This window comes from Vombatus ursinus, unplaced genomic scaffold (genome assembly GCF_900497805.2).
Source record: "Vombatus ursinus unplaced genomic scaffold, bare-nosed wombat genome assembly UNPS02000577.1, whole genome shotgun sequence".
Lineage (NCBI taxonomy): Eukaryota > Metazoa > Chordata > Mammalia > Diprotodontia > Vombatidae > Vombatus > Vombatus ursinus.
Window position 1 is genome coordinate 18681638 of NW_020940355.1, and position 24501 is coordinate 18706138.

At 34.2% G+C, this 24501-nt stretch overlaps 1 protein-coding gene across 2 annotated transcripts in view; it reads left to right on the plus strand.

Moving 5' to 3' along the window:
- Positions 1–24501, plus strand: part of BLOC1S5 (biogenesis of lysosomal organelles complex 1 subunit 5) — a 56824-nt gene that overhangs the window by 21449 nt on the left and 10874 nt on the right. For both annotated transcript variants that reach the window (XM_027844751.1, XM_027844839.1), the window contains exon 4: positions 7802–7860. In XM_027844751.1, the coding sequence (XP_027700552.1) occupies positions 7802–7860 (59 nt within the window). The remainder of the gene's footprint in view (positions 1–7801; positions 7861–24501) is intronic.

Consider the following 24501-nt stretch of genomic DNA (forward strand, 5'->3'; position numbering starts at 1 on the left):
CATGGCTCTCCCTCTCACCACCTTCTCAGCTGAGAACCTTGCCTCATATTTTACAGAAAATTTGGGACCATTTGCCTTGAACTACTTCTCCCCTCTTTCTCACCTCATGTTATTCATATGCCTTTTGCCATTATCTCCTCCTTCACTTCTGTCTTCAGAGAATAAAGAGGTGGCCTTACTCCATCCAAGAATGATCCCTCAGCATACATAAGCAAATTCCATTGTATCCCATCTCCTCTAACAGTTTGCCTCTTCTGTAGACTCCACTCACTTATCTTCAGTCTCTCCCTGTCCACTGCCTGCAGACATACATATGTCTCCTTTATTCTCAAAAAACCCTGATTTGATCCTTGCATCTTTGTTAACTATTGTGTTGATCAGTCATTTTGGTTGTGTCTGACTCTTCATAACTCCATTTGGAGTTTTCTTAGCAAAGGTACTGGAGTAGTTTGCCATCTCTAGTTCATTTTTACAAATGAGGAATTGAGGCAAACAGGTTTAAGTGACTTGCCCAGGATCACACAGCTAGTAAGTGTCTGAGGCCAGATTGAATGAAGGTCTTCCTGACTCTTGGTCTGGTGTTCTAGCCACTGTGTCACCTAGCTATCCTTCTCTATCTCAACTGCTCTTTGTGACTAACTTCCTTGAGAAGGCCATCCACGATAGGTTGCCTCCATTTTCTCTCTTCTCAACCCCTTATATCTAGCTTCCAATCTCAACATTCCACCAAAACGACTTTTTTCCAAAGTTACCAGTGATCTTAGTTGCTAAATCCAGTGATCTTTTCTCAGCTCTTATTCTCCTTGATCTCCCTATAGCCATTGATACTGTTGATCATCCTGTTGTCTACAGGTTTTCGTGACACTACTCTCTCCTGGTTCTCCTGCCTATGAACACTTCTCAATCTCCTTTGCTGCATCTTCATTCAGGTCATGCCCCCTAGCCATAGGTGTCCAGTAAGTTTCTGTCTTGAGGCCTTTTCTCTTCTTCTGTACTACTTCACTTGGTGATCTCATCAGCTCCCACTGACTTAATGCCACCTCTATTCTAACGATTCTCAGATTTACCTGTCTTGCCCTATTTCCTCTGTCTCACATCTCCAACTGCCTTTCAGACATTTCATACTTGATGTCCTGTAGAGATCTTAAGCTCAACCTGTCTAAAACTGAATTATCTTTCTCCCTAAGTATTTTTCCCTTCCTAACTTCCATATTACTGTAGAGGCCAATCATCCTCCCAGTCCTGCATGTGCCCAACCTAGGAATCATCCTGGATCCTGAACTATCTCTCACTCCCCATATCCAATCTGCTTCCAAGGCCTGTCAATTTCATCTTTGCAACATCTCTCAAATACACCCTCTTTTGACACTGACAATACTCTGGTGAAGGTCTTCATACCTCATGGTTGTACTATTGCAATAGCCTGCTGGTCATTCTTCTTACTTCAAGTTTCTCTTTACTCCAATCTATTCTCCATTCAGTCACCCAAGTGATTTTCCTAAAGTGCAGGTCTTAAAATGTAGCTTCCTTACTTAATAAACTACAGTGGCTCCCTATTGTCTCCAGGATCAAATACGAAATGGTTTGGCATTTAAACTCCTTTATAACCTAGCTCTACCCCTATCTTCCCAGTCTGCTTTCAGTTTACTTCCCATCATGTATTTTTTAATCCAGTGACACTGGCCTTCTTGCTCTTCACAAACAAGACCCTTAGAGGCAGCTAGGTGATACAGTGGGTAGAGCTCCAGCCTTGGAGTCAGGAGGACCTGAGTTGAAATCCGGCCTCAGACACATAACACGCACTAGCTGTGTGACTCTGGGCAAGTCACTTAATCCCAATTGCCTCACCAAAAACAAAACAAAACAAAGACACTCACAAACAAGACCCTTAGTCTGTCAGCTCTGGGTATTGTTTCTGGCTGTCCCCCATGCCTAGAATATTCTTTCTTATCTCTGCCTACCAGCTTCCCTGACATCCTTAAAGTCCCAACTAAAACCCCATCTTCTACAAAAAGGCTTTCCCAATCCTTCTTAATTTTAGTGCCTTTCTTCTTCCTATTTATCCTACATATAGCTTGTTTGTACATATTTGTTTGCTTATCTTCCCCATTATATTATGAGACCCTTGAGGGGAGGGACTATTTCTTTCCTCTTGCATCCACAGAGCTTACTACAGTATCTGACACATTAAGTGCTTAAAAAATGCTTATTGACTGACTGCCCTGTGACTTTGTCACCAATAATTATTGTAGATATTTTCATATCATATTACAGGTCTTGCAGAGATTTCAGAATATCATTTACATTCATCAGTACTCCAAAATTATTATAGCTACTAGACTACATATGAACTTAGATATATTATTTTATCATAAATTTGTTATTTTCAGTATTTTTTTAACTTTCCACATAATTGGTTTTCTTTGTATATTTGTTTTATTTTATGCATTTAAAAACATTCTGAGAAGATGTTTTTAGGTTTCATCAGTCTGAGAAAGGAGTATATGACACAGAAAAGACTAAGAATTCCTGTCATAAAGATGCAGCCTCAAAACAAAGTAGAACAACAACATTGATAATCCATAGTCCAGATTACGAATGTATTTCCTTGACCAGAAACTTAATAGAATGTTTAGAATTAAAACACAGAAGTTAGGAAATTAATAATTAATGTTCCAACATCTGTTGGGAACATTGGGCTCCCTTATTACCAATGAGTAGCTTTCCAAACAGTTCTCATGATAGAGGCAAGAGAGGCTTCAACAGGCGCCAACAAACTTTTTCTTTTCTGGTTCCTGTTGCACTGTGGGTCATGGAGGGCTAACAGAGATAATAATCTACCTATATTCCAGATGCAGCTTTTTACAAAATTAAGATATATTTAGATAAAATTATATTGTAACCTGCTTCTTGGGAGAAATATAGGAATTATAAAGATTAAAAAATCATATTGTACCTGAATGTTAGGTTTTATGATTTGTCCACTGACTGAACAGAAAAATTGTATGAAATCTTACAAGTTTATATGTCTGATACAGCCCTATCAAGGTAATACCATCCAGTGTTTTTATGACTCTTGCTCTGTATATGTTAATGACCCTTTTATTTGTATCTATCATTTTCTATTCATGCTTGAATGAAGTGCTAAAGTTATAGGTGCCGTATTTATTAATTGTTAGTAGTTCTGAAAAAACTCGACATTTATTTTAAAAATGTATTATTAAGTGGCACAGTGGATAGAGCACCAGCCCTGGAGTCAGGGGGACCTGAGTTCAAATCTGGCCTCAGACACAAAATCCTCAGTAGCTGTGTGACCCTGGGCAGGTCACTTAACCCCATTGCCTAGCCAAAAAAAAAAATGTCTTATTAAAGTCCTTTATTTTACATCAATTTCATTTCTGGGTAATTCTCTTCTCTCTTTCCCCCTTACTTATAACAACAAAAAAAATTCATGAAAAACAACCAATAGTTACAACAGACAATGCAATGCAACACTGTTCTTAAAATCCTGTGGCCTCTGGAGAGGAGGGAAATGTTTCTTTGTTTCTTTTCAAGGGCCATTATTGGTTTATCAGTCACTTAGAGCTTTTGTTTACAATCTAGAGGTTCCCAAACTTATTTGGCCTGCTGCCCCCTTTAAAAAAAACAAAGTTATTCAGCCCACCCCCCAATCTACTTTCTTTGAACCTTTAAACAATTTTTTTTAATTTACATCATTACAAAAATACATATAAATGTTTAAAAAATAAACGATGCGTCTTAAATTTAATAATTTATTGCAAATTTGTGGATTTTTTTCCTGCATTGAAATTTTGATGACGCAGTATTGCATCATGTAACCACATAGCATCGTATTGTAAACAAGTCATTACACACACATATTACTGCCAGTGCATGCTAGACTTCCCATGCGCAACACACTCACCTGCCAACACTTCCTCGTTAAGACCTGCTGGTGGACTTGGCTGCTAAGAGGTTATGACTTGTATTTTGTGTGATTATTTGGAAAATAATGTAATCACTACGACTTTAACTCTGTTACACAACAGACGAAATATGTACAAATGTTTTTTCAAAATTTTCTTTTCTTCTTTCCTTATGCTTCCATCACCCCTTTATTTTTATTCAAAGTGCCCCAATTGCGCCTGAGACCACTACCACCCCTCTGGATCATTCCAGCACCCTCCAGGGGTATTGTCCACTATGGGAACCTAACCATTCATACATGTTTCATCTGTTGGGTACATATGCATATGTCCAAGATATATGTGTGTAAAATATGTATGCACATATATAATTATACCATATGTAACATTATTATACATTGTTATTAATAGACTATATATCAATTACGTATGATATTGATGTAGTATATATCAATAATTATAATTATGTTAAAATATAATTATTTCATTTACATATATAGTATCTAATGATATGTTGTATACTTATTAACGATATATGATATAATAATGGTGTATGAGATTATATGATACATACTATTGTCATAAGTATAATATGGTATGATTATATATAATAATTTATCATATATTGTGTAATGATATACATAAGTATATGTATGTTACAAAGTATCATACAGGCTATCCCAAAAGTTTTACACTTTTGGAATCCCCTATATCTGTATATAAATGTATATATGTATGTATATGTGTATATACACATCTATATCCACGTATATAACACATTTATCCTGGACTATCAGTGTAAAGGAATGAGTGGTCCCCAAATTTAAAACAAGGAGAGCAAACTGGATTGCCTTTGGAAAATTTCAGAACTGATTATCAGAACAATTTGGAGATGCTTGGTAAATGTGAGCAGGCTAAAATTCATAATCATAAAAAAACTACAAAGAACTGATATAAAGGAAGTCATCAAAAATATGGATGCTTTAAAAAGATAGGCTGGTCCCTTGGCAAGGGCAAGAGACGCCTAATAGATAGCCTGTGTCTTCCACTGGTATTTGTGTGATATTAGGAAAAAGCAAAGAAAGTTACTAGCACTTTGAGTGAATGCAGGTCACATTTATCAGAGGATGTAGATAAGATTTGCTTAGGATGGGTAGGAATGTATGAGTCACAGTCCCCATCTTTGGGTGGAAAACTGATATCTACGAGAGATTACAAGTCTTTTTGAGTATGTGAAAATATTAGAGATATTATTAATGTCTTCAAATCTTTGGTAAAATTTATTTGTGAATCTTTCAGGACCAGGAATGTTTTTTTGGGGGGGGTTTTTTGTTTGTTTTTACTTTGGTGGCTCTTTTCAGCTTGTTCTGTTTCTTTTTCTGAGATTGGATTTTTCCTGTTTCCTATTATGTTGTTCATTTGGTTATTTTATATTTTTGTTAATACTGATCCACTTCTTTGAACTATCAGTTTTACATATTCACAAACATTAATTTCATTTATTAGTCTTTCATCTACACTTTTTTTTTTATTTGAGCTTGCATGTTGAATAACCTTGCTCACCTCTGGGGATTTTTGAAGGAATGACTTGAATTCTTCCTTTTTTGCTGGTTGTCCACTTTTTTTTTTTCATTGAGGACTAGTTTCAGCTTTGCAGGATATGAAATTTTATGGTGCAGACTAATTTTTGCTTTTCATAGTAATTCCCCGTTGTTTCTTTGATTTCTTGTAAATGAGGGGTATTGTGCTATTCTGATTGGTTTTCTTTGGCATGTGAAAGGTTTGTTTTTTATTTTTTTCCTGGCAGTAGCCAATATTTGTTGTTTGATATTGTAATTCTGAGTTTTGACCATAAAGTTTCTTTGTGAATTAAACTTGAGTTTTTCTGTTGGTTTTCTCTTGATCAATACTTTGTCATCTGTTTACAATGTTCCCCTAATTTTTTTTTCCTTTTTTTGGCTAGGCAGTGGGGTTAAGTGACTTAGCCAGGGTCACACAGCTAGTAAGTGTTATGTGTCTGAGGCCAGATTTGAACTCGGTTCTCCTCACTGCAGGGCCAGTGCTCTATCTGCTGTGCCACCTAGCTGCCCCTGTTTACAAATGTTTCTAGACAATTTTCTTGTATGATTTTTCTGTAATATGATATACATTTTTTAAATCATGGTTTTCTGGAAGACTTATCCTTAGATTATAATTTTAGATTCTATCGTTATTCTTGTTTTTAGAACTTTCAAATATCCTTCCATTATTATTATCTCTTAATTTTTTTTCCTTCTGCCTCAGGATTTTTAATACTCTAATTCTATATTTTGTTTGAGGGGGGAGTGGCATCTTTGCAAATGAAATTTGCAAAAAACTGGTTCTTTGATCCTTAAACTTTTTCTTCTTGTGTACTTGAACTGTTTATACTTTGATTTGAAAGCTGTAGATTTTAGCTATGACATTTCTGGGTGTTTTCAGTTTGAGATATCTCCAGAAGTGACTGATAGAGTTTTTCTGTTTTTATTTTGCCTTCTGGCAATAAACATCTGGGTAGTTTTCTTTTATGATTTCTTGAAATTTATTGTCTAAGTTCTTTGTGTGTTCTTGGTTTTCAGGGAGTTGGATGAGTCTTAAATTACCTCTCATTCACTTATTTCCCAGAGTAGTTGTTTTTGATAGCAGATACCATATATTTTCTTCTGTTTTATAACTCTCCCCCACCCACTAACACTACCCAGATTTTTTGGCTTTCTTTAAATATTTCTTGTCTTGTGTAGGCATTGAGTTCTGATTGCTTCATTCTGTTTTTCAGGGAGTCTATATCTTGGGTAAAATTTCTACCATTCTAAACCATTTTTTCTCTTTCCAATTTTTTTCTTCTAGAACTATTATATCAAGGTGTCTCACAAGCTCTCACAAGCAACTTATGATCTGAGTAGAAGATATGTGAAATAATCTTCAGTGAATATATAACTGTCACATGTTATACCATCTATGTGCATAAGTGCTAAGGGAGTTCAGAATAAGTAGCAACTCCTTATATGATGAGGTTACTAAAAAAGCAATTCATGCAAAGATGAACCTTGAGCTAGCCACTGAGAAAAGTGTAAGCTTTAGAAAGGAGAAGAAAGGATTTTTGGTAGGGAGAGAAAACAGCTTGAGCAAAGACACAGATGTTGTTTTAAGCATAAGGAAATAAAATAGAGTGGCAGGTATTTTTTGGGTGTAGTGAGAAACTTGGGGAGTTAATTGATAGAAGTCCTCGAATGACAGACTGGATTCTGAACTTGATCCTATTGGCAGGTGTGACTTGATAAGATTAATAAGACTAATGTGGCTGTGGGATATAGGATCAATTGGAGGGGGAGAGACTAAAGATGGGAGGAAGAATTTGGAAACCTGCCTTAGTCTAGGTGTGAAGAGATGCTTAGATTAGAATTGTGACAATTGGAATACAAAGAGAAATATGAATAAGAGACTGAAAAATATTTACTTCTAATATTAACTTATCAGGCATTTTAAATTTTTTTAGATCCTGAGAAATATGTAATCATAGGAATGTATAGCTACTTTATTTACTTGGTTTCTAGAATGCTTAAGGAATGAAGTTTCTGCTTTGGGTTTGTAGTGACTTTCGTATATCTATTGGCAAACATTTTCTTAGCAAATTGATGTACTTGCAAAATGTGTAGGGATATTACAATAATTTAAAGCCCTTAACATTTTTTAGTTCAATTCCCAATCTAGCTGTGTACCTTCTGAGTTTCAGTCCCCCTCTCTGAATCAAGAGGGTTGGACTAACTGAATCCTATTATCTTTTTCAACTCCAAAATTATAGAAGTCTATTTTTCTCCCTGGTCTCAGACTTATAATCGCTTTCTATTCTATTGCAGTGCAAGCAGCCAGCCATTTAGTCCATAAACTTCAGCAGAAGGAACAGGAACAAAGAAAGGTAAAATCAAATAGAGGATATATATCTTAGATTTAAAATGTTAATCACATTACAAACTGAAAATTTTAACAGAAATGTCTTATCTCTCTTATTTAGTCATTTTAAAAGATTTTAAGATGATGAAATAATTCTTTAGCACAGGGGTTAGCAAATTGCCAGAGAGCTCAGGATGGCTTTTTTATTTTTAAATAAAGTTTTATTATACTGAAAAATGTAAAAATTATACTTAGCTTACAAGCTGAACAAAATCGTCAATGACTGCAATTTGCTGACTTCTGCTGTAGATAGAGGATTCTGGAAAGAGGTAGGAGTGCCTAACTTACCCGTATTCTGAGAAGCAGGGCCTTTTTTTTCTTTTAGCATTTTTCCCCTTTGCTCTTAAAAGTGGTATTTCTCATGTGAAAGAGAGAGAAAATAAGGCTTACATGGAACAGAAACACTGGAATGGAAATGTAAATCTTTTTTTGCTAGCCAGAAACATCAAATTTCTTATGTATATTCCTTGTAGAAAAGGAAGCATTTCATGCTTGCAGAGGTATTATTTAATGAATGATCATATTATAGGATGATGTGAATCATTTATTGGTCAGTTCATATCTGGAAAAAACAATAAATAAGCATCTTATGATAGTTTGTATTTTTACTTTGAAATTTTCATAAATTATACCTGATATTTTTAATTGTTCTCTATTTACAAAAGTACAACTTAAAATTACATAAACATGTTGAAAGTATTAAAGTTGCTCTGGAAGTAATTTCCATACCAAAAAAAAAAACCCCATATAATCTTCACATTTCCATTTTTTTGGAATTTAGTGTTCATTGAGCAATGGAAGGTAATAATTTTGAAATGGTTCAATACTGCCACCATCCAGAAAAGAATGGAGCAATAGACTCCACCAGACTGAATTTTACTTGTTGAGAATCGGGGCTAAAATTTTCTTACTATTGAATTCCGTGTTGAGATAATTCTGTGTTGAGATAATACCAAAATAAAAAACTCACCAAAACTTTTACCATGTCTGGCATGTATAAAATTCTCCTGAATTTTGAAATGAAAATTTAATGAAAATCCATAAATTAAAAAAAGGTCAGTTTGACTCAAGCAAGGTTGGAGGGCTGCTAATCACTGTGACCTGAAAGCACTGGGTTAGGGGGAGCTGCTGAATGACCTGAATGAAGAGTGTATTTCAGCCACTAGCTCTTTGAGGTAGCCGGGAAGAAGGCATAGTGCTGTTGCATGCCATATAACTGATCCTTACTTTATTATGAACATAGGGTGTATGAGATCAAATAACAGACCTTTCTGATAAGGACCTCGCTAGAAATTTATGGTACACTATTCTGTGTTGCCCGTTGTTAGATGTTTGATTGAGAAATGACTAAATGAAGTACGCTACTTACGTACTTATTTCCCTGTGAGCATATAGGAAGATATTAAAGCCTATTTTCAGGCATTTGAAATATATTTTGCCTCCACCATATATAATCTATACTTTATTGAGAACAAGGAAGATGTTATATTTATGACTGAGTAAAGGCAGAATTATTTGACTGTTTTGCCTCCGTCTTTTCCATCAGGTTCTAACTAAAAAGGGTAAAATAACAAGAAAGAAAGAATTGAAGCCTAAGAGAGGAGTCAATAGCCAGTTTCAATCAAATTTCCAGGAAATAAAAAGAAATCATAAATGTGTCTATAATCTTTAAGAGTAATGTCATGAAGAATATCATATACATTATCAGATGTGATCTGTATTTGGTATTTTTATTTCATTGTTTTTCTTTGTCACAAAAGGAGTTTCAGTTAGGGTAGGGGAGGTGGAAAATGCCAGCAATGTGAAGGAAAAGTCATCAGTAAGCATTACATGCACAATATATATGTGCATATGCACATACGTATATATGAAATGCCTCAATTTTTTAAAAAAAGTGGTTTCATAAATAAGCTTGGCTTTATTAGTTCCTGTGAAAATTCTTTAATGGATTGTTAAATGGATAATTTGAGTGCACTTGAGAAAAAAGTGGTGACTACTAATATCTTGTAAAGATTCACTAAGAACAAATTATGCCTAATTAAATTTATATCTTTTGTTTTGATAAGATCATTATGTTAATTGATCATGGCACTGCTGCAGTATACCTTGATATTGTTATTGTATTTAGCAAAGTCTTGTGATATCTTTGTGGGTAAGATGGACAAATGGTACTGGATTATAGTACCATTGAGTGGATGTGCCCTTGTTTAAACAGTGGTAACCCAGAGTTGATTAATTACTTCAAATTAATTTCTATGTCAAGTTGGCAGAAAGTATTTAATGGCATATCTGTTAGCTTTGTCCTTGTCCCAATTATGTTGAACATTTTTATCAGTGGCATTAATGAAGACATATAAATCATGTTTATGAAATTTGGAAATGATTCAAAGTCAATAGGAACAGGAAATCCAATTGATAGAATCAAGGTTCAAAATAATCTTGATCTTTTATGATGATGTGTTGAATTAGATAAGATTACATTTAGCAGGAATAAATAAAAAATTCTCCATGTGGTTTTAACACTATGGAGTTGACTCATATTAATTAGAAATGCACATGAAAGAGCCCTAGGTGTCTTAGTTAACTAATTCAGTATATCTGTAGTGTGGTGGAAAAGATACTTAGTCATAGGCTGCATCATTAGAAAGATGGTGTTTGCAGAAATGTTGGAATTTAGGGACCTTAGAGATCATTTTATAGATGAGCAAACAGAGGCACAGAGAAGAATAACTTGTTTCATGTCATAGTTCTAATATTCTGGTATTGCCAGAGTTCCTACCTAGCTCTTCTCGTTATTCCAAGTCTGACTTTCTTTTCTCTACATCAAACGTAGAACCCTTAGAACCCAAACAACCAAATTTAGAATAGTACAGCTGTTGTCCTACTTTTCTTCTTCTTTCCCTTTTACATGAAAAAAAATTTCTGTACCTGATGCCTCCACTTCTTTGCCCCCCTGTTCCTTACCCCTACATCCTAGTTTCTGCCTTAACTACTCAAACTGCTCTCTTAAAGATCATTAATGATATCATAATTTGTAAATTGAATGGCCTTTCTTTAGTCATTATCATCCTTGACTTCTCTGCAATTCTTTAGACTGTTGCCCGACCCTTCCTACTGGACACCTTTTCCCTCCACTTGAAACAGCACATTTGCCTCATTCTTTTTCTGCCTCCCAAATTTCTCCCTTAGTATTCCACAAGGGAAGAGTCTTTGTTTTTATCTAAATTTTTACGTTCTTTTTTTAAAAAAAGAGAATCTTTTAATATAGATACTGAAACAGGATATACAAAAGATGCCACACACATTGATCTGGCCCCATACAGATGGATACAGTGGTTTTCCAAAAAGGGACGTAAATTTTATACACTCTCCATTCTGTAGCACAGGGTTCATTATGCAGTAGACATTAAATGAATACTTCTTGAATGAATTATAACCGGCTCTGGATAGACCACATTTAAAGCATCATTAGTTCTGGGTTGCATATTTTAAGGGGGAGAGACATTTATAAACTTGAGTACTTTCAGGAGAGCGTGGTCAGGGTGACAAGAAATCAGAAATTTTTATCAAATGAGTATTTGAAGGCATTAGAGATGTTTGAACCTGGAGAAAACACTGGGGAACATGATAGCTATCTTTGAATATTTGAAGGGCTGTCATATAGAAAATGGTAATAGACTTAATTCTTTGATTCTCCAGAGGATAGAAGCATGACCTCTGGTTAGAAGTTGCAAGAAGATTTCAGTTCAGTATATGGAAAAACTAATTTTTTGAGTTGCCCAATAAAGAAAGGGATTGCTGGGAGAAGTAGTGAGGTTCAAGTGAAGATTGTGTGACTGTAAGTTCATAATGTTGTAGAAAGGATTGGGTGGGAGGTTAGACTAGATAACTTTCAAGATGCTGTCCAACTATCAGATTGTGTGAGAAGAGGATTCTGAAAGAAGCAGACATTTGTGCCCTCTTATTTCACAACACAAAGAACAATGTAAAGAGAACAGAATGTAATGTTGATTAATTGTAGTGAGAAAATGGAAAATGAAGTAAGTGTGGATAGGACAAACTGATTTTGCAAGTTGATAAAATGTGATGGGTGGAGTGCTTCAAAGAAATTTTCTAATTTATCTATAAGCCTACTTTAGAGATCCTTTTAACAGTCCATCCAAATATTGCTGAAGGAATAAGGAAGAAAGTCATGGGTAATATAAAATGTTGCAAACCGTTTCTTATTTATAATGCATCAAATTCTGCCTTTTGCTTGTTTTATAAAATAGTAAAAGTATTAAGAATAAAATGTGTTGCCTTATTAAAAGCTCTGTCTCATTGTTAACATTTGCCCCAGTTAAAAAGTAGAAGTCAGAATATTTTGTGGGGAAAAAAAGAGCTCTAGGTTATAATGCTACCTCTGGAAATATAGGTCAGATAACTGGGACAAATAGGGCATTAGGATCATTAAGTATCTTTTGTTCATCCTCTTGAATTAGTTCTCATAGGAACAAAATCCCTCTGACTACTTTAAAATTTAAAAGCTAAAATTTAACAGTGAAAGGAGCATTTATTTTTACTTATTAAAATATTAAAAATTTTGATAAAAGGCAACATTAAATCAGTCTTGAGCCAGTCATATCTTTATCAAAATTTCTCAGTTTGAGATGCCATATTTATTTGAAACTTCATGTTTAAATGCAAAAGAGTACTTTATAGTATTCTCATGTTTTGCTGTTTTTATATAAATGAAATCCAAAAACACATTTTACAAGAAGCAAATTCTAAAGATGATTTTGTGGAGGCGAACCAGTATGATTTAGTCGTGTTTAAATTGATAATGCGTAATCAAGTTCTCACAAAAATTATGAGTTATTTCAAATGTTTTCATTTGAAGAGAAAATGTTCAAGAATGGTGGACAGTGTCTAGAGCAGTGACTTACTACTTTTTGATTTGTAATTGCCTAGTTTGATTTCTTAATTAATTTCTTCCTACTGTAAGAATACCACATAGAATGTTTAGTTATTAATTATTCAAAATTAATTTTATTTAGAATTTTATATTGAGATTATTGGAGTATTATAAAATTAGGGATTTTTGTATAGAGAGGTATTTGCCAATGAGTAATTTATATTAGCATCAGATACTAGCTGTGTGATTTAACCTCTTCCTCAGTTTCCTCATCTGTAGAATGAAGATAATAATAGCACCTACCTCCCAGGGTTGTTGTGAGGATAAATCAAATAATATTAGTAAGTCATTTGGCAAACCTTAAAACACTATATAAAGATAGCTATTATTATTATAACCATGTATATATATAATAATGCTGACATCTGTATTGCACTTTAAAGCTTACAAAATGCTTTACATATATTATCTCACATGTATTGGGTTATTCTTTCCTTGTCTTTGATATTATTTATTTATACATTTATCCTTTTATCATTTTTATAAAAATTATTTCACCTTATTTTAAAGTCCTACATTTATGTATATTACATAATAAGTGCTATTAAGATGTATGTATATGTAGATATGTAAGTATATACTTTTGAATTTTATGTCTAGACTTCAATATCCTCAGGTAATGATCAATATTTATTTGTGCTGAACATATATAATGAATTTGTTTCTGTGCTATGGCTTGTTACAGAATTCTAGACCATGCCTTGGTCTCAGTACTGAATGGGTGATCGCAGGTGTCAAAGAGAGATTCTGAATAATGTATTTTGCCAAATATTTCACTTCGTGAACTCACAGATATTTTATTTTCCAAACCACTGTCCCTGAATTATAGACCTTCTTCCTCCTTCATGCTTAATATTACTGATTGTATCATATTGAGGGAGTGAAAAACTTACTTTGGACCCAGATGATGTTATTAAAAAATACTGAGCCTCAATTTTTTCTAAAGCAGCAGAATCTACCTGGACCATTTCTAAACCACTTAACAGGCTATCTTTCCTAGCTCCTCTTTTAGAAGTTTTACATTGAAGTTGTGCCTATCATTAAAGACAGCAATAGGATTCGAATTCTGTGATGGCATGATAACATTTATCAACAAATTTCTCTTGTAGTCGCACTGAGATAGATTTATGTTTGACATACTAAGTTGTAACTGTCTCCCTTAATAAATTTTGACTGCATTAAAAGTAATTAGGAGTTTAGATGCTCTAACCACATTTTCTCAGACTTTAAGTTGAATTATTTCTTCTTATAACATAGTTACAGTTCCAAAATATCTAGAGATAGTTTTTTGCTTTTTTGTGTGTTTTTACCTTTTGTGAAACTAAGCTATTATTTCTCCAGAACAGTCAAATTGTAATAAGTAGATGAAAATATCTTAATGACTGCAGGGTATCTTTTCAGAGAGTAATACTATTTACAATAAGTCTGTTCTATCTAACCAGTTTTCCAGCTGGATTGACTTATGCACAGGGAAGTGGTGACACATCCCAAGTTCCACAGTTAGTAAACATTTCCTGAATAACTACACTTTGTGGTCACTGAGGAAATAAAGAAACCATCAAGTAAAAAAAAAATATGATAAATATAAAAACCAGTTCTTTTTAATAAAAATACAAATGAAAAACTTTTTTGTAATCTATGAAATATCTTTAGAAAAAAGGTTTCTAATTTATTGTTACTGATCTGCTGATACTCTGCTATAAAAATTATTCATTTTTGTTATTAATTTCTGAATCATGTGTACATTAGGGCCTCTAGTACCTTCACATCTTCTGTGTGTTAAAAATGCATAAACAGCAGAATTCAGTATTGTTAGTCATCTTTTTAAAGATTTTCATATTATGAAAGGTAAATGTATATAAATTAAGTTTGCTGTCATATAGATGTCCTGATTATATAGTTCTCAGCTAATGTATAAGCCGGTATCGAAAGATAGTGGTTACATATTGTGTGTATTGAACTTCTAGGTATGAAAAATCTAAATTTAATTTGGTCAACCAATCAAGTATCTATTAAGTGCCTACTCTATGCCAGGTACAAGGTGCAGGAGATCGAAGTACAGAGAATGAAAAAATCCTTACTTGTAATGAACTTACATTCTAATAGGAGACAAAAAGGTACCTATAAAAATGTAGAAGGCATAAATATAAAGAATAAATACAAAAATACACAAAAAAGTTAAATACATGGGGATAGCAGTAGCAGTTGGGAGAAATCAGGAAAGGCTTTATGTAGAAGGTGGCACTTATGATACATCTCAAAAGAAGAGTGATTCTCTGAGGAGAAAGTAAGTAGGACATGCATTCTAGGCATAGGGTTGGCCAGTGCAAAGGCACAGAGATACAAGATGGAGTGGCATGTATGAGGAACAGAGAAAAGGCCAATTTGACCAGATTTCAGAGTGCCAGAAGGGGAGTAATAATATCCAGTGAGACTGGAAAGATAGATTGGAGCTAGATTGGTAGGGTTTTAACAGCAAAACAGTACAGTTTATATTTTATCCTAAAAGAAAATTCGGTTGAACAAACATTTAATAAGTACCTCTGGTATATGCAGAATGCTACAGTTCTGGGGAAAATACAAAATTTCTATTAATCATGGTCAGAGATCCGTGATAGATGCATAGATAACTATTCTACAAAATAATACATGAAGATTTCATTAGAGAGTTGCAAAACAAAGTGCTATGTGAGATCTAGAAAGAAAAGGTTATATTAAATGGAAAGATTAGGGAAGGTTTTGTAGAGGGAAGTATGACATTTGGGTCGGGCTTTAAAGAATAGGTTCAGCAAATTAAGTGGGAGAAATGCATTTCTGGGAAATGGGTATAGTGTAAAAAGCAAAGGCTCAGAGGCAGGAAAGCATAGGACATGCTGTGGTCCACTTTGGGTACAGCAGAGAGTAGAAAGGGACTGTAGGGATGAATAGGAGATAAGCCCAGAGAGGAAAAATCTCACCAGAATTTAAAAGACCTTGAATACCAGGCAGAGGAATCTGAACTTTATTTGGTCAGCTAAATAGAAAGTCAGTATTTAAGCAGAGGAGTGACATAACCAGAAAAAGAGAGGCAAAAGAAAATATGAATATCAATTCCAGAAATATCCTGATATATACCTTAAAGAGGAAAATACCTCTTTGGTAGAAGACAGACTTTTGTTACCAGTTGTGCAACAACTAAGGCTATTTATTCTCAGTTCTTGCTAAACATGCCTTGAATTTCAGTTGAAAAATGTTCAGAAGTGTATTTCTCATTGATTGTTGAGCTAAAAGTAATATAGATAACAATTGTAATAGATCAGCAGTAGCTGTTTTTCGCAGTCAATCTTTTGACCCTCAGAAATAATACGTTATGTACAACCCTATGTTGTAGGCAGTTTGAATATTTTCTTCATTTTAAAGATGAAGAAACTGAGGCTTAGGTTATATGTCAGACAGCTATTAAATATTAGAACTAGGACTCAAGCAAAAATGTGAGTCCAAGTGTTTTTTCTGCTACCCTTCACTGCTTTCCAGTAGCCATCACTGCTGCTCATAAAATATGGCTAAACCAGGAATGCTATTTCTTTGTAGTTTTGCCTTGCTTTATTTGTATTTGATGCATTCCAGAAAAGTTAAGTACCAAAAAAGATATTTGCATATTTGAATTACCATATATAACCTATTAGTTGCCAAATGTTGTTTCTACCTCCATGTCATTTCTTGTATATGTCCCTATCGATCCACTCACACAGATACTACCCTTGTTGAGGCCCTCATCATCTCTTGCCTGTGCTATTATAATAGCCTTCCAATTGGTCTCTCTTCTCTGCCTTGTCTCCACTACCTCACTGTCCACACTGTTGTCAGAAGTAATTTTCCTAAAGCACAGGTCTGATTGTGTCAGTCTGTTACTCAGGCTCCACTGGACCCTACTTATTTAAATTTCTGGAATCAAATAAAAGCTCCTCTTTTTATCATCTAAGGATCTTCACAACCTGGTCCTTTCCTGTCCTATCCTGTCTTTTATATTACTTCTAACCTTCACGTTGTGCAATCTAGCTATATTCCGCTTACTTGCTGTTGCTCACATGTGATACTCTATCTGCCATGTCTTTGTGTTTGTAGCTGTACTCCATTTCTGGAGTGCTCTCCCACCTCACCTCTGCCTCTTAGATCTCAGCTTCCCTCCAGACTTGGCTCAAGAACCACCTTGAGCTGCAAGAGGCCTTTCTTCATCTAACTAGTAGTAACGTCCCCTTTAAGGTGATCTTGTGTTTACTTTGTATATATTTTATATATACTGTACCTATATATGTACATGTTGTCTTCATCATTAGAATGTAAACTCTTAAGGGCAGGGATTGTTTCATTTTTCTCTGTGTCCCCAGTGGTTAGCTCACTTAGTACCTAGCGTATCGTGAGTGCTTAATAAATGCTTGTTAATTGATTAATATTTTCTTACTACTGGGATCCACATATGCTTTATTGTTCCTTATTTATAAAGGTAGCTTCAGATTCATGGAATGTTCATTTAGACTTTTAAGTACAATAGCTGATGGAGTTTTTAACTAAATGGAGTACTTTGAAAGTGTTGCTTACTAGGAGGAAATGTTATAAGATATGGATCAATGTATATTAATACATCTTCATTTTTAGAAAAATTAGCCAGTTTATTAATTTAATCTGTTATGGGTCCACCATGGCCGATAGAAGTTGATGTTTCTGGATTACAAAATGCTTTCTAAATGATAACCTTTTGATGTCAGTAGAACAGTATTTTTATTCTCATTTTGTAGAATTGAGGGTACGTATTGGAGTTGGGGTTTAATCCTACGTCTTATAACTCCCAAGTCCAGGTTACTTTCTATTACATCAGTGTTGCTTCAATAAGATGATTTTTTTTTTTTTTTTGCTCTTTGATGAATTGTAATGTTAATTTAATTTTAACTATGAAAATCCACTTATGTTATTAAGTAATTGTTTATTTACGAATTTAAAAGGTACAACTTGCCTTTAGTGACCTGGAGTGTGTAAAATGCTTGCTGAATAATTAAGGGCCTTTTCATAAATTCCCTTCTTTCACTACATTTAACCCTCTAATCTAGAACCCATGGCTATTACAGTAAATAAAGAGTTGAAAAGAATAGTTTCTTTGACACTGGTGTCTAAAAAAAAAATTATTAAATTATAAATTTATTTACCCTTATATCATTTAAGTGTATCAAAAGATCAATGATTTTGTCAGTGTGGTTATTCCATCCACATTCCAGATTACAACCAACTGCTTTATGCGCTATCAGATGGTCAAAAGTTTCCATGTCTAAAAAATATCTATCACCTAGTGGCCAAACTTAGCTACATACCCCTCAGATTACAGTCACAGTTTGTTATTCAGTCTTTACAATTTGGAGGAACACTGTTTACAATTAATAGAAACCCTTAGCTTTTGTATCCTCCTGATTTAGCATTTCAGAACTACTTGACACTACCACGCCAGATGGGACATTGGGACAGAACTTTTGTGGAGATTTTACATAATATCAAGATAAATTATTTTTTTTAAATAAACTGTTATGAAATTATTAAAGGCATTACTGCCCACATAGAAATAACATTGGAACAGGTAGCAATTATACACATCTTGAATTTCAGAGCAGAGATTTAGTCTCAGAATACTGTTTTGCCTATAATCACAGCATTATATCTTACTAACATATGATCACCATAGGATTTAGGTCTGAAAAGGAGCCTTAGAAATCGTCTTAGTCCAACCTGCTCATTTTACAAAGAGGAAACTGAGACTGAGAAAAATTAATGATCTGCTGAATTAAATGACTCTATTACTCCTTCACAGTCTCCTTTGTGGGGATCATCATTTTGTCATGCCTTCTTATTGTACATATACCCTAAGATTCTGCCAAGGTCCTTCTTCTTTCTCTCTGTACTCTCACTTGGTGTTTATCACCTTCCATGGATTTAATTATGATCTCTGTGCAAATCACTCCCAACTCTGTTCAAGCCTAATCTTGTTCCTAAGCTATGGTCCCACATCCCAGTTGCCCACTGGACATTTTGAACTGGATATTCTATAGGTATCTCAACAGTAGATGGTGTAGTATAATGGAAAGACTGGAGTTAGAAGATCTATTGCTCAGGAGTTAGAGGATCGGGGTTTGAATTCCATTTGTGCTGCTTATGTTACCTGTATGATATAGGACAAGACATTTAATTTCCATTGGCCTCAGTTTCCTCCCCTGTAGAATGAGGATATGTATGAGATGGTTTTTGGAGTCTCTTCCAGCTCCAGATTCATGATCCTGTGATCCTAGGTCCAACATAGAACCCGTTATCTTTTCCTGAAAACCCATCCCTCTTCTGAACCTCTCTCTTTCTGTCCCAGCTACCATCATGCAATCCGTTTTCTTGCTGTTCGTTTCACCTGTTCTGTGCCTTTACGTTGACTGTCTCCCAAGCCTTGAATGTGAAGCTCCCTCGTACTTTCCCTTGGCCTCTTGGAATCTCTCTCTGTCTTCAAGACCAAGATCAAAAGCATCTACTGTACAAGTTCTTCCTCCTCCATTATCTTGTATATTTTGTTTATGAAATTCAAGATGTATAAAATTCCAACAAACATGCTCAGATGCATGACTCATCTATACCTGAGCAGCTATAGATGTGCAAATAAGCTCCTTAAAGAAAGGGCCTGTTTGACTTTTGTCCTTGTATCTATCCCTAGCACCCAGAATAACACCTGATGCATAAATTATTCTTAATTGAGAGATTCTAATGCATGTCCGAAGTGTAAGCATAATCCCAATTAATATTATGTGTTCTTCACTATTATATGTTAACGAGTGTTACTTTTTGTATAAAACCAATGCCTTCAATTGCAGTCCAGTACCAGAGAGGATGCCCTTTCCCTTTCCAACATGTTGATGACAAGAATAGAATGTTGTGTGGTTGAAGAAAAGATTTATAATTATGAGTGAAACACATTTCTAAGCGAGGGCTAAAGCAATTACAAGTAATTTGCTTAAGGTGTCCAAAATAATCTTTCTCAAAGCAGCCAAACTCACATAAAATGGCATCTCTGACAGATAAAATTTTTATTTCCCAAGTCAGCTTTTAAGACAAAGGTAGTCATTACAGGAATTTTAACTTACCTTGTAAATTAGTAATAATAAAACTTATATGAGTCTTCAAATTAGTAACTTCTGTTATAGTTTCAAAGATAAACTACTATATTGAAAAATGATCCTAAAAATAATAAAAATCATGCTTAATATTCACTTCAAGGGTCTCTCTGCTTTTGAAGTTCATAGTCTTTTCTATTTATTTCTTACAGAAATTATTGTGGAAGGATTGTTAGCCAAGAATTTACAATAATGTTTCTACTAAAAGCTCAGTTATTTAAAATATACAGAACTGGTTATGCCTCTTTGTTTGGGAATTCCAACCAGTCCATGAAATACAGATTTTTAAAGCAGCTATTCTAATTGTCCTTATTCCAGATATTCAGCAGAATAACTCGGTAGGTATTTTTTTTCAGTTAGAGGCCAGAAGAAAGTAGTAGTGATTCACCCTATTAAAATATGACAGTGAGGAGTTACAGTATAAAAAAATTTCAGAATCAGTGAATCAAATTTAGATTCAATTTCAGAATCCATCTATCTTCTTCTCTTTAAGAGTGAAAGATAGAATAAATATGACACATTGAGACTGATTATATGGTTTGTGGTTAATAGAGATCCCATGCTACATCTCTTCTGCTATCCATTCTCAATCTCTGAATTTGTTGTCTCTCTCCAGGCCAATAAACTTTTTCTCTTAAATTCTTGCTGTCTTTTCCTTAATAAATACTTACTGACTGATTTATAAAAGATACTTAAGTGTGTACTGCCAGCTTTGTAGATGAGGGTTGATCTGTGCTCAAAGGACTTTTAAAGTATTATTGGTAGCCATTTCCATGGTTCTTTTGAAACCATGGCTTGACTGGAGAACTCCAAAATACATTTATGTAAGACATTCAAGTATAAAAATTGAATTATTGCTCTACATCATTTTAGACTGCTCCAAATTAATATATGCAAAGCAAAATGAACCTCAACTTTTAAGCTGACAACTGATGTTATTCACTGGCTTCCATAATTTGATTCACTTTGTTACATACACAACAAAGACAGGAGTAGTGATGAGGTAAAATAAAATGTTAGCAATTAATCTTGAATCCTTTTATGTTAAGACAATTTGTGGAATTCTGTGGGAAGTGAATTGTGATAAACGTCATTCTTACAAAATCGTGTTTCCCACAATTGATATTTAGGAAAACAATAATCCACATTCCCTAGTTACTTGACTTATGACTAGAAAATTGCCACTAATACAACATTGGATTTTTGTATGCTGGCAACAAGATTAATGAACAAATGGGAATTACAGGCATCTTTTAAAATCATTGACTCTTACAAATATATTACCATTCTCAAGGGAGATGTAGGTGGTGCACAAATTTCCCCTTCCCTAGTGCATTTGTGTGGGAATATTCTAACATGGTATAATTCAAGTTTTAATTGTCCAGGAGTTTTAATAAAATTATGCTTGGTGATTGTAATAGAAATATGACAGCTGATATTTTAAATAATTTTGATATGAATAAAGCATTAGATAACTCCTTATAAACCCTAAACCATTACACAGATGTGAGTGACTATTGTTATTATTGTTATATTAGACCACTTTGGAAAATCACTTAGCTGACCGTTGTTTTCACTATTTCTCTGTATTTGCATACTGGTTTAATTTTTTTTTTTTTTATGGGCAACATAGTTTAGCAGAAAGAGCAATAGAATTGAAGTCAGAAAACCTGGTTCGAGCCTAGACTATCCACTTACCTTGGGCAAATCATTTAATTTTTCTGACTCTCAGTTTCCTTATTTGTAGAATGGAAATAATACTTATACTGCCTCTTAAGCAGATTTGTAGTAATAATCAAGTAACAAGCACAAAAGCATTTGGTAATTATAAAGCAATGTGTCTTTATTATGTTTTTAAGGAAAGAGGTATAAAAGAGAAATGTTATATTTTTAGACTAATTTTTGACATTCTTATTTGTGGTTTTCTACTATAGATTACTTTTACTTCTTTCTTATTGACTAGAAATAATTGTTCCAAGACTCTTCTATTTAAGCAGTTTAAAACCATTCAGTTAATTTGTTGTTCCTGAATTAAACTTTCCCCTTTTTCCTTTCAGTATAGCATTGTCTGCTTTTATTTAAAAAGTGAAATGTTGTATTTGGTTTGGGGCACCTCATTTTAGGAAGGATATTATTATGCCAGAGAAGTGGATGATAGGGATGGAAAAGGATCTTGAGTCCTTGCCATATAATGATCAGTTGAAAGAGGTATTTATTTAACTAGGAGAAGAAGAGGCTAGGGTCAAGTAGATAAAAGTTGGTCACATGGAAGAGGAATTTGACTTGTTCTGCTTATGAATAGGATCCTAGAGTTAGAGTTAGAAGGGACCTTAGAGATTATCTAGATTAACTCCTTCATTTTAGAGTTAAAGAAACTAAAGATTGAAAAAGTTCAGTGACTTGCTCAGTCACATAGATGTGAAAAACTAGGCTTTATATTTTAAGACCTGTGAATCCCACGTTCAGCTCTCCAAGCTAAGAGTTCTTTTCACGGTACCACATTGCTTCTTTCCACAGGTCAGACCTGGGAGCAGTGGGTAGAAGTGGCAAAGAGTCAAGTTTAGTCTTGATGTACAGAAAACCTTCTTAATATTTAGAACTATCTGAAAAGGGAATGCTGCTAAAAGTAGTAGGCTCCCCTTTAGTATAGATAGGAAGGGGGAGCTTCAAGCAAATGCAGAACTACTATGTAACAGAGAGGATCATTTTCCATTTATAGGTTGGTCTAGATGACCTCTGCTGTCTGCTCCTCTCAACTACAAAACTCTGTGATTCTGTATAAAAGGAAATGAACAGTATAATAATAGTTGTTTTTCAAAATTTGATTATTTCAAAATATGTTTAATTTCATTTCTAGAGGGCCCCCAAACTAACTGTTAATATCACACCTTTTTAGAGTTATCTCCTCTTATCAGAATGAATTAGCTGGGAAAAATTGTTGTTGTTGTTGTTCATCCTTCATTTTCCAAGAGGACTGGTGACATAATGGGATGATGTCTTGACTTGCACATGAATTGGATTTAAGTGAGGAAGAGTTTGACAAAGTCATCAGCCTCACTCATAGTCCAGTAGCATCACAAAAATCAGGCTGACTGGAGATGGACAGGGATACAGTGGATGAATTTGGCATCTTTGATGCCCGACCAAGCTCTTAGCACTTCACAGTGCCTGCTTCAGCTGCCTTCGTGGCTGTTGGAACAGATTGTTCTCGTCTGACTATTCCACTGAGGAAGTCTTCACATACTTGGGGTAGATACTCCCTAACTCATCAGCAGATTTGAGGCCTTGATTACCCTCAACCTGATTTAGTCCAAGCGCTGAGGTGGTTTTACCAGGGTGTGCCCACTTCACATGCTACAGCTTCTTGGATCCATAGGTGAGAGTTGGGTGACAGGTAGACACCAAAAGTGGATGAGCAGCCCTGAAAAGGGCTCATCAACTCTTCATACCAGAGTTGCTAGTCTTCCCTGAGTTCTCCATACACCCCCTGAGGGAAAAAAAGGAAAGATGGCAAAACTAATCAAAAGATGACAGCACTTTTCAGTATGTTTTAAACTAATAATCTAAATTTATATGACTCTTTGCTTCATGTTTTTTTCTGTCAGCTCAGAAATGTTTGTGGTAATTTTTTTAAAAAAACTTAGCATCTTTGAATATAGAGCATTGAAAACAATTATTTGTTCTTGTTATTTGTATGAAATCCATTTCTACGGTGTGTGACAATTATGTATCATTTGGTCGAGTCTGTTTTACAGTTAACATTATTGCAGTTAATTATCTTTCAATAATTATGAATACTTAACATTTTGAAGCCAGCTTTTCAATATGTATTTAATGAACACAAAGTAACTTTTTTTGTGGAATTTTCCTCCCTTGCCTGGTTTTTTAGGAACTTTAAATACTTAACCATATTTAAATAGTTCATTTTTAGCATTAGATATGTGTTAAACCCAAAATCTTTCATATCCTTTGTTCTAGAGATATTTAAATCCAGAGCTTGTAGAGCAGAATTTAGACTAGGCAGTTAGAGTGTATTGGGTCTATGTTGTATGTGTAATATTTGCTGTGAGCCACAATTTATTTGCTAACTTAATTCTTCCATATAATTCCTATGGTAACTTTACACAAAACTATGTACTTCAAAACCAGAAATGCTCCTTGATATAAATGTGAAGATTCATAAACTTTATTTTTATTCTATCTTGAGCCTACTTTTTCTAATATTGAAAATAATTGAATTTTAAAATACTCATGTGTCTTCAGTAATATTTAAGATGATTTAGAATTGTGTTCTCAACTTGGACTCCACTCTAGAACTCCATTAGAGTGGTAAAAAACTTTGATGAACATATTTTCCATGTCATCTGTTTCACTTGATATTGATGATTAGAGAGTTATAAACATGGTTATTTCTATCATATCTTTTATGGAATCATGCATAATTTTGAATTTTCGTATAGAAAGCACATTGTTGGACATT